At 45.9% G+C, this 16,532-nt stretch overlaps 1 protein-coding gene across 32 annotated transcripts in view; it reads right to left on the bottom strand.

Moving 5' to 3' along the window:
* The window catches only part of LOC110530753 (rho GTPase-activating protein 12), a 121,671-nt gene that overhangs the window by 31,303 nt on the left and 73,836 nt on the right, over positions 1 to 16,532 (bottom strand). For 16 of the 32 annotated variants that reach the window (XM_036986464.2, XM_036986466.2, XM_036986462.2 and 13 more), the window contains 2 exons: positions 14,440 to 14,649; positions 3,958 to 4,038 (listed from right to left, as the gene is read on the bottom strand). In XM_036986464.2, the coding sequence (XP_036842359.2) occupies positions 3,958 to 4,038; positions 14,440 to 14,649 (291 nt within the window). The remainder of the gene's footprint in view (positions 1 to 3,957; positions 4,039 to 14,439; positions 14,650 to 16,532) is intronic. The other 16 variants (XM_090182823.1, XM_090182833.1, XM_090182828.1 and 13 more) reach the window with 1 other exon arrangement.

The raw sequence follows: 16,532 nt of genomic DNA, 5'->3' as shown, positions 1-16,532 counted from the left end.
GAGAGAGGAGGGAGGAGTGTCGGTACTGCAGAGAGGAGAGAGGAGGGGGGAGTGTTGGTACTGCAGAGAGGAGAGAGGAGAGAAGAGAGAGGAGGGGGGAGTGTTGGTACTGCAGAGAGGAGAGAGGAGAGAAGAGAAGAGAGAGGAGGGGGGAGTGTTGGTACTGCAGAGAGGAGAGAGGAGGGGGGAGTGTTGGTACTGCAGAGAGGAGAGAGGAGGGGGGAGTGTTGGTACTGCAGAGAGGAGAGTTGGTACTGCAGAGAGGAGAGAGGAGGGGGGAGTGTTGGTACTGCAGAGAGGAGAGAGGAGGGAGGAGAGAGGAGGGAGGAGTGTCGGTACTGCAGAGAGGAGAGAGGAGGGGGGAGTGTTGGTACTGCAGAGAGGAGAGTTGGTACTGCAGAGAGGAGAGAGGAGAGAAGAGAGAGGAGGGGGGAGTGTTGGTACTGCAGAGAGGAGAGAGGAGAGAAGAGAAGAGAGAGGAGGGGGGAGTGTTGGTACTGCAGAGAGGAGAGAGGAGGGGGGAGTGTTGGTACTGCAGAGAGGAGAGAGGAGGGGGGGAGTGTTGGTACTGCAGAGAGGAGAGAGGAGGGGGGAGTGTTGGTACTGCAGAGAGGAGAGAGGAGGGGGGAGTGTTGGTACTGCAGAGAGGAGAGAGGAGGGGGGAGTGTTGGTACTGCAGAGAGGAGAGAGGAGGGGGGAGTGTTGGTACTGCAGAGAGGAGAGAGGAGGGGGGAGTGTTGGTACTGCAGAGAGGAGAGTTGGTACTGCAGAGAGGAGAGAGGAGGGGGGAGTGTTGGTACTGCAGAGAGGAGAGAGGAGGGAGGAGAGAGGAGGGAGGAGTGTCGGTACTGCAGAGAGGAGAGAGGAGGGGGGAGTGTTGGTACTGCAGAGAGGAGAGAGGAGAGAAGAGAGAGGAGGGGGGAGTGTTGGTACTGCAGAGAGGAGAGAGGAGTGTTGGTACTGCAGAGAGGAGAGTTGGTACTGCAGAGAGGAGTGTTGGTACTGCAGAGAGGAGAGTTGGTACTGCAGAGAGGAGAGAGAAGAGAAGAGAGAGGAGGGGGGAGTGTTGGTACTGCAGAGAGGAGAGAGGAGTGTTGGTACTGCAGAGAGGAGAGAGGAGAGAGGAGGGGGGAGTGTTGGTACTGCAGAGAGGAGAGAGGAGGGGGGAGTGTTGGTACTGCAGAGAGGAGAGAGGAGGGGGGAGTGTTGGTACTGCAGAGAGGAGAGAGGAGAGGGGAGTGTTGGTACTGCAGAGAGGAGAGAGGAGGGGGGAGTGTTGGTACTGCAGAGAGGAGAGAGGAGAGAAGAGAGAGGAGGGGGGAGTGTTGGTACTGCAGAGAGGAGAGAGGAGAGAAGAGAGAGGAGGGGGGAGTGTTGGTACTGCAGAGAGGAGAGAGGAGTGTTGGTACTGCAGAGAGGAGAGTTGGTACTGCAGAGAGGAGTGTTGGTACTGCAGAGAGGAGAGTTGGTACTGCAGAGAGGAGAGAGAAGAGAAGAGAGAGGAGGGGGGAGTGTTGGTACTGCAGAGAGGAGAGAGGAGTGTTGGTACTGCAGAGAGGAGAGAGGAGAGAGGAGGGGGGAGTGTTGGTACTGCAGAGAGGAGAGAGGAGGGGGGAGTGTTGGTACTGCAGAGAGGAGAGAGGAGGGGGGAGTGTTGGTACTGCAGAGAGGAGAGAGGAGAGGGGAGTGTTGGTACTGCAGAGAGGAGAGAGGAGGGGGGAGTGTTGGTACTGCAGAGAGGAGAGAGGAGAGTTGGTACTGCAGAGAGGAGAGAGGAGAGTTGGTACTGCAGAGAGGAGAGAGGAGAGTTGGTACTGGAGAGAGGAGAGGGGAGGGGGGAGTGTTGGTACTGCAGAGAGAAGAGAGGAGAGTTGGTACTGCAGAGAGGAGAGAGGAGAGGGGAGGGGGGAGTGTTGGTACTGCAGAGAGGAGAGAGGAGAGTTGGTACTGCAGAGAGGAGAGAGGAGAGAGGAGGGGGGAGTGTTGGTACTGCAGAGAGGAGAGAGGAGAGTTGGTACTGCAGAGAGGAGAGAGGAGAGTTGGTACTGGAGAGAGGAGAGGGGAGGGGGGAGTGTTGGTACTGCAGAGAGAAGAGAGGAGAGTTGGTACTGCAGAGAGGAGAGAGGAGAGGAGGGGGGAGTGTTGGTACTGCAGAGAGGAGAGAGGAGGGGCGGAGTGTTGGTACTGCAGAGAGGAGTGAGGAGGGGAGGGGGGAGTGTTGGTACTGCAGAGAGGAGAGAGGAGAGGAGGGGGGAGTGTTGGTACTGCAGAGAGAAGAGAGGAGAGTTGGTACTGGAGAGAGGAGAGAGGAGAGTTGGTACTGGAGAGAGGAGAGGGGAGGGGGGAGTGTTGGTACTGCAGAGAGAAGAGAGGAGAGTTGGTACTGCAGAGAGGAGAGAGGAGAGGAGGGGCGGAGTGTTGGTACTGCAGAGAGGAGTGAGGAGGGGAGGGGGGAGTGTTGGTACTGCAGAGAGGAGAGAGGAGAGGAGGGGGGAGTGTTGGTACTGCAGAGAGGAGAGAGGAGGGGGGGAGTGTTGGTACTGCAGAGAGGAGTGAGGAGGGGGGGGGTGTTGGTACTGCAGAGAGGAGAGAGGAGAGAAGAGAGAGGAGGGGGGAGTGTTGGTACTGCAGAGAGGAGAGAGGAGTGTTGGTACTGCAGAGAGGAGAGTTGGTACTGCAGAGAGGAGTGTTGGTACTGCAGAGAGGAGAGTTGGTACTGCAGAGAGGAGAGAGAAGAGAAGAGAGAGGAGGGGGGAGTGTTGGTACTGCAGAGAGGAGAGAGGAGTGTTGGTACTGCAGAGAGGAGAGAGGAGAGATGAGGGGGGAGTGTTGGTACTGCAGAGAGGAGAGAGGAGGGGGGAGTGTTGGTACTGCAGAGAGGAGAGAGGAGGGGGGAGTGTTGGTACTGCAGAGAGGAGAGAGGAGAGGGGAGTGTTGGTACTGCAGAGAGGAGAGAGGAGGGGGGAGTGTTGGTACTGCAGAGAGGAGAGAGGAGAGTTGGTACTGCAGAGAGGAGAGAGGAGAGTTGGTACTGCAGAGAGGAGAGAGGAGAGTTGGTACTGCAGAGAGGAGAGATGAGAGGGGAGGGGGGAGTGTTGGTACTGCAGAGAGGAGAGAGGAGGGGGGGAGTGTTGGTACTGCAGAGAGAAGAGAGGAGAGTTGGTACTGCAGAGAGGAGAGAGGAGAGTTGGTACTGGAGAGAGGAGAGGGGAGGGGGGAGTGTTGGTACTGCAGAGAGAAGAGAGGAGAGTTGGTACTGCAGAGAGGAGAGAGGAGAGGGGAGGGGGGAGTGTTGGTACTGCAGAGAGGAGAGAGGAGAGTTGGTACTGCAGAGAGGAGAGAGGAGAGTTGGTACTGGAGAGAGGAGAGGGGAGGGGGGAGTGTTGGTACTGCAGAGAGAAGAGAGGAGAGTTGGTACTGCAGAGAGGAGAGAGGAGAGGAGGGGCGGAGTGTTGGTACTGCAGAGAGGAGTGAGGAGGGGAGGGGGGAGTGTTGGTACTGCAGAGAGGAGAGAGGAGAGGAGGGGGGAGTGTTGGTACTGCAGAGAGGAGAGAGGAGGGGGGGAGTGTTGGTACTGCAGAGAGGAGTGAGGAGGGGGGGGGTGTTGGTACTGCAGAGAGGAGAGAGGAGGGGAGGGGGGAGTGTTGGTACTGCAGAGAGGAGAGAGGAGGGGGGAGTGTTGGTACTGCAGAGAGGAGAGAGGAGAGGAGGGGGGAGTGTTGGTACTGCAGAGAGGAGAGAGGAGGGGAGGGGGGAGTGTTGGTACTGCAGAGAGGAGAGGAGGGGGGAGTGTTGGTACTGCAGAGAGGAGAGAGGAGGGGGGAGTGTTGGTACTGCAGAGAGGAGAGAGGAGGGGGGGAGTGTTGGTACTGCAGAGAGGAGAGAGGAGTGAATACCTTGGGGGACAATCAATGAAACCATTGAACTGAAACAGTGAGGTAGTGTAGAGGGCCGTACCTTGGGCAGCTCCCACTCTGACCTGGAGCCATCAGCACTGTAGTAGTATGGTCTGCCCTGTTCATCCACATGCTTTATCCACTGGAAACACACACACGGGAGATGAGATACACCAGGTTACTAGACCATGACGTTCAAAAACACAGAAATGTCTCTCTTTTGTCAGCGGTCTATGAGCCATGCTAAATATGTGATAGTAGTGTGGTCAAGTCTAAGTGAAATATAGACATTCCACGTGACAGTACAGACGTCTGTAAATCAGCCGAGAGAGATCAATAGAGAGAGAGATCAATAGAGAGAGAGAGATCAATAGAGAGAGTGAGAGATCAATAGAGAGAGAGAGAGATCAATAGAGAGAGAGAGATCAATAGAGAGAGAGAGATCAATAGCGAGAGAGATCAATAGCGAGAGAGAGATCAATAGCGAGAGAGAGATCAATAGAGAGAGAGATCAATAGAGAGAGAGAGATCAATAGAGAGAGAGAGATCAATAGAGAGAGAGAGATCAACAGAGAGAGATCAATAGAGAGAGAGAGATCAATAGAGAGAGAGAGAGATCAATAGAGAGAGAGAGATCAATAGAGAGAGAGAGAGATCAATAGAGAGAGAGAGATCAATAGAGAGAGAGAGATCAATAGAGAGAGAGAGATCAATAGAGAGAGTGAGAGATCAATAGAGAGAGAGAGAGATCAATAGAGAGAGAGAGATCAATAGAGAGAGAGAGATCAATAGCGAGAGAGATCAATAGCGAGAGAGAGATCAATAGCGAGAGAGAGATCAATAGAGAGAGAGATCAATAGAGAGAGAGAGATCAATAGAGAGAGAGAGATCAATAGAGAGAGAGAGATCAACAGAGAGAGATCAATAGAGAGAGAGAGATCAATAGAGAGAGAGAGATCAATAGCGAGAGAGATCAATAGCGAGAGAGAGATCAATAGCGAGAGAGAGATCAATAGAGAGAGAGATCAATAGAGAGAGAGAGATCAATAGAGAGAGAGAGATCAATAGAGAGAGAGAGATCAACAGAGAGAGATCAATAGAGAGAGAGAGATCAATAGAGAGAGAGAGATCAACAGAGAGAGAGATCAATAGAGAGAGAGAGATCAAGAGAGAGAGATCAATAGAGAGAGAGAGATCAATAGAGAGAGAGATCAATAGAGAGAGATCAATAGAGAGAGAGAGATCAATAGAGAGAGAGATCAATAGAGAGAGAGAGATCAACAGAGAGAGAGATCAATAGAGAGAGAGAGATCAAGAGAGAGAGATCAATAGAGAGAGAGAGATCAATAGAGAGAGAGATCAATAGAGAGAGATCAATAGAGAGAGAGAGATCAATAGAGAGAGATCAATAGAGAGAGAGAGATCAATAGAGAGAGAGAGATCAAGAGAGAGAGATCAATAGAGAGAGAGAGATCAATAGAGAGAGAGAGATCAAGAGAGAGAGATCAATAGAGAGAGAGAGATCAATAGAGAGAGAGAGATCAATAGAGAGAGAGATCAATAGAGAGAGATCAATAGAGAGAGAGAGATCAATAGAGAGAGATCAATAGAGAGAGAGAGATCAATAGAGAGAGAGAGATCAAGAGAGAGAGATCAATAGAGAGAGAGAGATCAATAGAGAGAGAGAGATCAAGAGAGAGAGATCAATAGAGAGAGAGAGATCAATAGAGAGAGAGAGATCAATAGAGAGAGAGATCAATAGAGAGAGATCAATAGAGAGAGAGAGATCAATAGAGAGAGAGATCAATAGAGAGAGAGAGATCAATAGAGAGAGAGAGATCAAGAGAGAGAGATCAATAGAGAGAGAGAGATCAATAGAGAGAGAGAGATCAATAGAGAGAGAGATCAATAGAGAGAGAGATCAATAGAGAGAGAGAGATCAATAGAGAGAGAGATCAATAGAGAGAGATCAATAGAGAGAGAGAGATCAATAGAGAGAGAGAGATCAATAGAGAGAGATCAATAGAGAGAGAGAGATCAATAGAGAGAGAGAGATCAATAGAGAGAGATCAATAGAGAGAGAGAGATCAAGAGAGAGAGATCAATAGAGAGAGATCAATAGAGAGAGAGAGATCAATAGAGAGAGATCAATAGAGAGAGAGAGATCAATAGAGAGAGAGAGATCAATAGAGAGAGATCAATAGAGAGAGAGAGATCAATAGAGAGAGAGAGATCAATAGAGAGAGATCAATAGAGAGAGAGAGATCAATAGAGAGAGAGAGATCAATAGAGAGAGAGATCAATAGAGAGAGAGAGATCAATAGAGAGAGAGATCAATAGAGAGAGATCAATAGAGAGAGAGAGATCAAGAGAGAGAGATCAATAGAGAGAGAGAGATCAATAGAGAGAGAGAGATCAATAGAGAGAGAGATCAATAGAGAGAGATCAATAGAGAGAGAGAGATCAAGAGAGAGAGATCAATAGAGAGAGAGAGATCAATAGAGAGAGAGAGATCAATAGAGAGAGAGATCAATAGAGAGAGAGAGATCAATAGAGAGAGAGATCAATAGAGAGAGAGATCAATAGAGAGAGAGAGATCAATAGAGAGAGAGAGATCAATAGAGAGAGAGAGCAATAGAGAGAGAGAGATCAATAGAGAGAGAGAGATCAATAGAGAGAGAGAGATCAATAGAGAGAGAGAGATCAATAGAGAGAGAGAGATCAATAGAGAGAGAGATCAATAGAGAGAGATCAATAGAGAGAGAGAGATCAATAGAGAGAGATCAATAGAGAGAGAGAGATCAATAGAGAGAGAGATCAATAGAGAGAGATCAATAGAGAGAGAGATCAATAGAGAGAGATCAATAGAGAGAGATCAATAGAGAGAGATCAATAGAGAGAGAGAGATCAATAGAGAGAGAGAGATCAATAGAGAGAGAGAGATCAATAGAGAGAGAGAGATCAATAGAGAGAGAGAGATCAATAGAGAGAGAGATCAATAGAGAGAGAGAGATCAATAGAGAGAGAGAGATCAATAGAGAGAGAGAGATCAATAGAGAGAGAGAGATCAATAGAGAGAGAGAGATCAATAGAGAGAGAGAGATCAATAGAGAGAGAGATCAATAGAGAGAGAGATCAATAGAGAGAGAGAGATCAATAGAGAGAGAGAGATCAATAGAGAGAGAGATCAATAGAGAGAGAGATCAATAGAGAGAGAGAGATCAATAGAGAGAGAGAGATCAATAGAGAGAGAGATCAATAGAGAGAGAGAGATCAATAGAGAGAGAGAGATCAATAGAGAGAGAGAGATCAATAGAGAGAGAGAGATCAATAGAGAGAGAGAGATCAATAGAGAGAGAGAGATCAATAGAGAGAGAGAGATCAATAGAGAGAGAGAGATCAATAGAGAGAGAGATCAATAGAGAGAGATCAATAGAGAGAGAGAGATCAATAGAGAGAGATCAATAGAGAGAGAGAGATCAATAGAGAGAGAGATCAATAGAGAGAGATCAATAGAGAGAGAGAGATCAATAGAGAGAGATCAATAGAGAGAGAGAGATCAAGAGAGAGAGATCAATAGAGAGAGAGAGATCAATAGAGAGAGAGAGATCAATAGAGAGAGAGATCAATAGAGAGAGATCAATAGAGAGAGATCAATAGAGAGAGAGAGATCAATAGAGAGAGAGATCAATAGAGAGAGAGATCAATAGAGAGAGAGAGATCAATAGAGAGAGAGAGATCAATAGAGAGAGAGAGCAATAGAGAGAGAGAGATCAATAGAGAGAGAGAGATCAATAGAGAGAGAGAGATCAATAGAGAGAGAGAGATCAATAGAGAGAGAGATCAATAGAGAGAGAGAGATCAATAGAGAGAGAGAGATCAATAGAGAGAGAGATCAATAGAGAGAGATCAATAGAGAGAGAGAGATCAATAGAGAGAGAGATCAATAGAGAGAGAGAGATCAATAGAGAGAGAGATCAATAGAGAGAGAGAGATCAATAGAGAGAGAGAGATCAATAGAGAGAGAGAGCAATAGAGAGAGAGAGATCAATAGAGAGAGAGAGATCAATAGAGAGAGAGATCAATAGAGAGAGATCAATAGAGAGAGAGAGATCAATAGAGAGAGAGATCAATAGAGAGAGAGAGATCAATAGAGAGAGAGATCAATAGAGAGAGAGATCAATAGAGAGAGATCAATAGAGAGAGAGAGATCAACAGAGAGAGAGATCAATAGAGAGAGAGAGATCAACAGAGAGAGAGATCAATAGAGAGAGAGATCAATAGAGAGAGAGATCAATAGAGAGAGAGAGATCAATAGAGAGAGAGAGATCAATAGAGAGAGAGAGATCAATAGAGAGAGAGAGATCAATAGAGAGAGAGAGATCAACAGAGAGAGAGATCAATAGAGAGAGAGATCAATAGAGAGAGAGAGATCAATAGAGAGAGAGATCAATAGAGAGAGATCAATAGAGAGAGAGAGATCAATAGAGAGAGAGATCAATAGAGAGAGATCAATAGAGAGAGAGAGATCAATAGAGAGAGAGATCAATAGAGAGAGAGATCAATAGAGAGAGAGAGATCAATAGAGAGAGAGAGATCAATAGAGAGAGAGAGATCAATAGAGAGAGAGAGATCAATAGAGAGAGAGAGATCAATAGAGAGAGAGAGATCAATAGAGAGAGAGAGATCAACAGAGAGAGAGATCAATAGAGAGAGAGATCAATAGAGAGAGAGAGATCAATAGAGAGAGAGATCAATAGAGAGAGAGATCAATAGAGAGAGAGAGATCAATAGAGAGAGAGATCAATAGAGAGAGAGAGATCAATAGAGAGAGAGAGATCAATAGAGAGAGAGAGATCAATAGAGAGAGAGAGATCAATAGAGAGAGAGAGATCAATAGAGAGAGAGAGATCAATAGAGAGAGAGAGATCAATAGAGAGAGAGAGATCAATAGAGAGAGAGAGATCAATAGAGAGAGAGAGATCAACAGAGAGAGAGATCAATAGAGAGAGAGATCAATAGAGAGAGAGAGATCAATAGAGAGAGAGATCAATAGAGAGAGATCAATAGAGAGAGATCAATAGAGAGAGATCAATAGAGAGAGAGAGATCAATAGAGAGAGAGAGATCAATAGAGAGAGAGAGATCAATAGAGAGAGAGAGATCAACAGAGAGAGAGATCAATAGAGAGAGAGATCAATAGAGAGAGAGATCAATAGAGAGAGAGAGATCAATAGAGAGAGAGATCAATAGAGAGAGAGATCAATAGAGAGAGAGAGATCAATAGAGAGAGAGAGAGATCAATAGAGAGAGAGATCAATAGAGAGAGAGATCAATAGAGAGAGAGAGATCAATAGAGAGAGAGAGATCAATAGAGAGAGAGATCAATAGAGAGAGAGAGATCAATAGAGAGAGAGAGATCAATAGAGAGAGAGAGATCAATAGAGAGAGAGAGATCAATAGAGAGAGAGATCAATAGAGAGAGAGAGATCAATAGAGAGAGAGAGATCAATAGAGAGAGAGAGATCAATAGAGAGAGAGAGATCAATAGAGAGAGAGAGATCAATAGAGAGAGAGAGATCAATAGAGAGAGAGATCAATAGAGAGAGATCAATAGAGAGAGAGATCAACAGAGAGAGAGATCAACAGAGAGAGAGATCAATAGAGAGAGAGATCAATAGAGAGAGATCAATAGAGAGAGAGAGATCAATAGAGAGAGAGAGATCAATAGAGAGAGAGATCAATAGAGAGAGAGATCAATAGAGAGAGATCAATAGAGAGAGAGAGATCAATAGAGAGAGAGAGATCAATAGAGAGAGAGATCAATAGAGAGAGATCAATAGAGAGAGATCAATAGAGAGAGATCAATAGAGAGAGATCAATAGAGAGAGATCAATAGAGAGAGATCAATAGAGAGAGAGAGATCAATAGAGAGAGAGAGATCAATAGAGAGAGAGATCAATAGAGAGAGATCAATAGAGAGAGATCAATAGAGAGAGATCAATAGAGAGAGATCAATAGAGAGAGATCAATAGAGAGAGATCAATAGAGAGAGAGAGATCAATAGAGAGAGAGATCAATAGAGAGAGATCAATAGAGAGAGAGAGATCAATAGAGAGAGAGATCAATAGAGAGAGATCAATAGAGAGAGAGAGATCAATAGAGAGAGAGAGATCAATAGAGAGAGAGATCAATAGAGAGAGAGATCAATAGAGAGAGATCAATAGAGAGAGAGAGATCAATAGAGAGAGAGAGATCAATAGAGAGAGAGATCAATAGAGAGAGAGAGATCAATAGAGAGAGAGAGATCAATAGAGAGAGAGAGATCAATAGAGAGAGAGATCAATAGAGAGAGAGAGCAATAGAGAGAGAGAGATCAATAGAGAGAGAGAGATCAATAGAGAGAGAGATCAATAGAGAGAGAGATCAATAGAGAGAGAGAGATCAATAGAGAGAGAGAGATCAATAGAGAGAGAGATCAACAGAGAGAGAGATCAATAGAGAGAGAGAGATCAATAGAGAGAGAGATCAATAGAGAGAGAGAGCAATAGAGAGAGAGAGATCAATAGAGAGAGAGATCAATAGAGAGAGAGATCAATAGAGAGAGAGAGATCAATAGAGAGAGAGATCAATAGAGAGAGAGAGATCAATAGAGAGAGAGATCAATAGAGAGAGAGAGCAATAGAGAGAGAGAGATCAATAGAGAGAGAGAGATCAATAGAGAGAGAGAGATCAATAGAGAGAGAGAGATCAATAGAGAGAGAGAGATCAATAGAGAGAGAGATCAATAGAGAGAGAGATCAATAGAGAGAGAGAGATCAATAGAGAGAGAGATCAATAGAGAGAGAGAGCAATAGAGAGAGAGATCAATAGAGAGAGAGAGATCAATAGAGAGAGAGATCAATAGAGAGAGAGAGATCAATAGAGAGAGAGAGATCAATAGAGAGAGAGAGATCAATAGAGAGAGAGAGATCAATAGAGAGAGAGAGATCAATAGAGAGAGAGATCAATAGAGAGAGAGATCAATAGAGAGAGAGAGATCAATAGAGAGAGAGATCAATAGAGAGAGAGAGATCAATAGAGAGAGAGAGATCAATAGAGAGAGAGAGATCAATAGAGAGAGAGATCAATAGAGAGAGAGATCAATAGAGAGAGAGAGATCAATAGAGAGAGAGATCAATAGAGAGAGAGATCAATAGAGAGAGAGAGATCAATAGAGAGAGAGATCAATAGAGAGAGAGAGATCAATAGAGAGAGAGATCAATAGAGAGAGAGAGCAATAGAGAGAGAGAGATCAATAGAGAGAGAGAGATCAATAGAGAGAGAGAGATCAATAGAGAGAGAGAGATCAATAGAGAGAGAGAGATCAATAGAGAGAGAGAGCAATAGAGAGAGAGAGATCAATAGAGAGAGAGAGATCAATAGAGAGAGAGAGATCAATAGAGAGAGAGAGATCAATAGAGAGAGAGAGATCAATAGAGAGAGAGATCAATAGAGAGAGAGAGATCAACAGAGAGAGAGATCAATAGAGAGAGAGATCAATAGAGAGAGAGATCAATAGAGAGAGAGAGATCAATAGAGAGAGAGAGATCAATAGAGAGAGAGAGATCAATAGAGAGAGAGAGATCAATAGAGAGAGAGAGATCAATAGAGAGAGAGAGATCAATAGAGAGAGAGAGATCAATAGAGAGAGAGAGATCAATAGAGAGAGAGATCAATAGAGAGAGAGATCAATAGAGAGAGAGAGATCAATAGAGAGAGAGAGATCAATAGAGAGAGAGATCAATAGAGAGAGAGAGCAATAGAGAGAGAGAGATCAATAGAGAGAGAGAGATCAATAGAGAGAGAGAGATCAATAGAGAGAGAGAGATCAATAGAGAGAGAGAGATCAATAGAGAGAGAGAGCAATAGAGAGAGAGAGATCAATAGAGAGAGAGAGATCAATAGAGAGAGAGAGATCAATAGAGAGAGAGATCAATAGAGAGAGAGATCAATAGAGAGAGAGATCAATAGAGAGAGATCAATAGAGAGAGAGAGATCAATAGAGAGAGAGAGATCAATAGAGAGAGAGAGATCAATAGAGAGAGAGATCAATAGAGAGAGAGATCAATAGAGAGAGAGAGATCAATAGAGAGAGAGAGATCAATAGAGAGAGAGAGATCAACAGAGAGAGAGATCAATAGAGAGAGAGATCAATAGAGAGAGAGAGATCAATAGAGAGAGAGATCAATAGAGAGAGATCAATAGAGAGAGAGATCAATAGAGAGAGAGAGATCAACAGAGAGAGAGAGATCAATAGAGAGAGAGAGATCAACAGAGAGAGAGATCAATAGAGAGAGAGAGATCAATAGAGAGAGAGATCAACAGAGAGAGAGATCAATAGAGAGAGAGATCAATAGCGAGAGAGAGATCAATAGAGAGAGTGAGATCAATAGAGAGAGAGATCAATAGAGAGAGATCAATAGAGAGAGAGAGATCAATAGAGAGAGAGATCAATAGAGAGAGAGAGATCAATAGAGAGAGAGATCAATAGAGAGAGATCAATAGAGAGAGATCAATAGAGAGAGAGAGATCAACAGAGAGAGAGAGATCAATAGAGAGAGAGAGAGAGATCAATACAGAGAGAATCAAGAGAGAGGGAAAGAGAGATTAAGAAAAATAGAGCGATCAAGAGAAATCAATAGTGAGCGAGAGATCAAGAGAGAGGGAGATCAAGAGAGAGAGCGATAGAGAGATCAAGAGAGAGATCAAGAAAGAGAGCGATCAAGAGAGAGAGATCACTAGTGTTAGAGATCAATAGAGCAAGCAAGAGAGAGCGAGAAAGATCAATAGAGAGTAGAGGTCGACCGATTATGTTTTTTCAACACCGATACCGATTATTGGAGAAGAACGTAAAAGTGCAATATGTGCAAGTTCCTTACTCAGAACATGAGAACATATGAAAGCTGGTGGTTCCTTTTAACATGAGTCTTCAATACTCCCAGGTAAGAAGTTTTAGGTTGTAGTTATTATAGGAATTATAGGACTATTTCTCTCTATACCATTTGTATTTCATTAACCTTTGACTATTGGATGTTCTTATAGGCACTTTAGTATTGCCAGTGTAACAGTATAGCTTCCGTCCCTCTCCTCGCTCCTCCCTGGGCTTGAACCAACAACACAACGCCAACAGCCACCATTGAAGCAGGAAACAACCACAGGCTCAGAGCGAGTGACGTTTGAAACGCTATTAGCGTGCGCTAACTAGCCAGCCATTTCACTTCGGTCACACCAGCCTCATCTCGGGAGTTGATAGGCTTTAAGTCATAAACAGCACAATGCTTTGCGCACAACGAAGAGCTGCTGGCAAAACGCACGAAAGTGCTGTTTGAATTAATGTTTACGCGCCTGCTTCTGCCTACCACCGCTCAGTCAGATACTTAGATACTTGTATGCTCAGTCAGATTATATGCAACTCAGGACACGCTAGATAATATCTAGTAATATCATCAACCATGTGTAGTTAACTAGTGATTATGATTGCTTGTTTTTTATAAGATAAGTTTAATGCTAGCTAGCAACTTACCTTGGCTTACTGCATTCGCGTTGTGGAGTGCAACGAGAGAGAGGCAGGTCGTTATTGCGTTGGACTAGTTAACTGTAAGGTTGCAAGATTGGATCCCCCGAGCTGACAAGATGAAAATCTGTCGTTCTGCCCCTGAACAGGCAGTTAAACCACCGTTCCTAGGCCGTCATTGAAAATAAGAATGAGTTCTTAACTGACTTGCCAAGTTAAATAAAAAAATAAAAAAATAAAATCGGCATGATTGTTATGAAAACTTGAAATCGGCCCTAATTAATCGGCCATCCCGATTAATCGGTCAACCTCTAATAGAGAGAGATCAAGAGAGCGAGAGATCAAGAGAGCGAGAGAGATCAAGAGAGCAAGAGAGATCAAGAGAGCAAGAGAGATCAAGAGAGCAAAAGAGATCAAGAGAGCAAGAGAGATCAAGAGAGATCAAGAGAGCAAGAGAGATCAAGAGAGATCAAGAGAGATCAAGAGAGAGAGACCAAGATAGAGAGAGAGATCAAGAGAGAGAGACCAAGATAGAGAGAGAGACCAAGATAGAGAGAGACCAAGATATATAGAGAGACCAAGATAGAGAGAGAGACCAAGATAGAAAGAGACCAAGATAGAAAGAGACCAAGATAGAAAGAGACCAAGATAGAAAGAGATCAAGAGAAAGAGAGAGATCAAGAGAAAGAGAGAGATCAAGAGAAAGAGAGCGATCAAGAGAGATAAATAGAGATCAATAGAGATCAACAGAGAGAGAGATCAACAGAGAGAGAGATCAATAGAGAGAGAGATCAATAGCGAGAGAGAGATCAATAGAGAGAGAGAGATCAATAGAGAGAGAGATCAATAGAGAGAGATCAATAGAGAGAGAGAGATCAATAGAGAGAAAGAGATCAACAGAGAGAGAGAGATCAACAGAGAGAGAGAGATCAACAGAGAGAGAGAGATCAACAGAAAGAGAGAGATCAACAGAAAGAGACCCCGGTACCTTCTCATTAGTATAATCACTGACATACAGAGTGTGTCCATGCTCATCCAGCTCTTCTGACCAACCCCGGGGCGGGTAGCCGTACTGGCTGTCTGATTGGCTAGAATACGTGCTGTGGCAGTTGTCCTCCAACAACAGAGGCTGGAACGGACCAATGGACAGCGAGAGGAGAGGAAGGAAGGACGGGGAGAGAGAGAGCGGCGGAGTCGTCTATGATTAGGGAGGGAAACGGGAGAGGGAGGGAAACGGGAGAGGGAGGAGAGAGAGGGAAACGGGAGAGGGAGGAGAGAGGGAAACGGGACAGAGAGGGAGAGAGAGAGGGAGGGAAACGGGACAGAGAGGGAGAGAGAGAGGGAGGGAAACAGGACAGAGAGGGAGAGAGGGAGGGAAACAGGACAGGGAGGGAAACGGGAGAGGGAGGAGAGAGAGAGGGAGGGAAATTGGGAGAGGGAGGAGAGAGAGAGGGAAATGGGACAGAGAGGGAGAGAGCGAGAGAGAGGGAAACGGGAGAGGGAGGGAAACGGGACAGAGAGGGAGGGAAACGGGACAGAGGGAAACAGGAGAGGAGGGAAACGGGAGAGGGAGGAGAGAGAGAGGGAGGAGAGAGAGAGGGAGGGAAACGGGAGAGGGAGGAGAGAGAGGGAAACGGGAGAGGGAGGGAAACGGGACAGGGAGGGAGAGGGAGGGAAACGGGACAGAGAGGGAGTGAGAGAGGGAGGGAAACGGGACAGAGAGGTAGGGAAACGGGACAGGGAGGGAAACGGGACAGGGAGGGAAACAGGACAGAGAGGGAAACGGGAGAGGGAGGGAAACGGGACAGAGAGGGAAATGGGAGAGGGAGGGAAACGGGACAGGGAGGGAAACGGGACAGAGAGGGAGAGAGGGAGGGAAACGGGACAGAGAGGGAGAGGGAGGGAAACGGGACAGGGAGGGAAACGGGACAGAGAGGGAAACGGGACAGAGAGGGAGGGAAACGGGACAGGGAGGGAGAGGGAGGGAAACGGGACAGGGAGGGAAACGGGACAGGGAGGGAAACAGGACAGAGAGGGAAACGGGAGAGGGAGGGAAACGGGACAGAGAGGGAAACGGGAGAGGGAGGGAAACGGGACAGAGAGGGAAATGGGAGAGGGAGGGAAACGGGACAGGGAGGGAAACGGGACAGAGAGGGAGAGAGGGAGGGAAACGGGACAGAGAGGGAGAGGGAGGGAAACGGGACAGGGAGGGAAACGGGACAGAGAGGGAAACGGGACAGAGAGGGAGGGAAACGGGACAGGGAGGGAGAGGGAGGGAAACAGGACAGAGAGGGAAACGGGACAGAGAGGGAAACGGGACAGGGAGAAAAACGGGACAGGGAGGGAAACGGGACAGGGAGGGAAACGGGACAGGGAGGGAAACGGGACAGAGAGGGAAACGGGACAGGGAGGGAAACGGGACAGGGAGGGAAACGGGAAAGGGAGGGAAACGGGACAGGGAGGGAAACGGGACAGGGAGGGAGAGGCAGAGAGAAAGAGAGAGAGGGAGGGAGAGAGGGTCAGAGATAAATAGAGCGAGAGAAGGACCAATCACCATTGAATTACGTATGCACAGAGAATAGAAAGCACCAATCAGCAGTCATCATGAATCACAGTCCTCTAAGAACGAGACATTTACAACACAGTAAAGCACCAGTCCTGGGTTCAAATACTGGAACATCTGTTCTCGTCTGGGATGTTGGCAATGAGGCCCCTTTAACTGGCTTCGTACTGGTCACAGAGACATACAAATTGTATCCACAAGTTCATCTGACTCTGGGGAGGAAGATAAAAGGGCCTCATTGCCAAAATCCTGAAGTACCCCTTTAAGTTACATCACAACTGGGAAACGAGGCCTAGATGTTTAGATGATCCCTTTAAGTTACATCACAGCTGGGAAACGAGGCCTAGATGTTTAGATGATCCCTTTAAGTTACATCACAGCTGGGAAACGAGGCCTAGATGTTTAGATGATCCCTTTAAGTTACATCACAGCTGGGAAACGAGGCCTAGATGTTTAGATGATCCCTTTAAGTTACATCACAGCTGGGAAACGAGGCCTAGATGTTTAGATGATCCCTT

This window comes from Oncorhynchus mykiss, chromosome 8 (assembly GCF_057628025.1).
Source record: "Oncorhynchus mykiss isolate SJ-2025 chromosome 8, ASM5762802v1, whole genome shotgun sequence".
In the NCBI taxonomy this organism is placed as follows: domain Eukaryota; kingdom Metazoa; phylum Chordata; class Actinopteri; order Salmoniformes; family Salmonidae; genus Oncorhynchus; species Oncorhynchus mykiss.
This window is presented reverse-complemented; position numbering and strand designations above follow the sequence as displayed.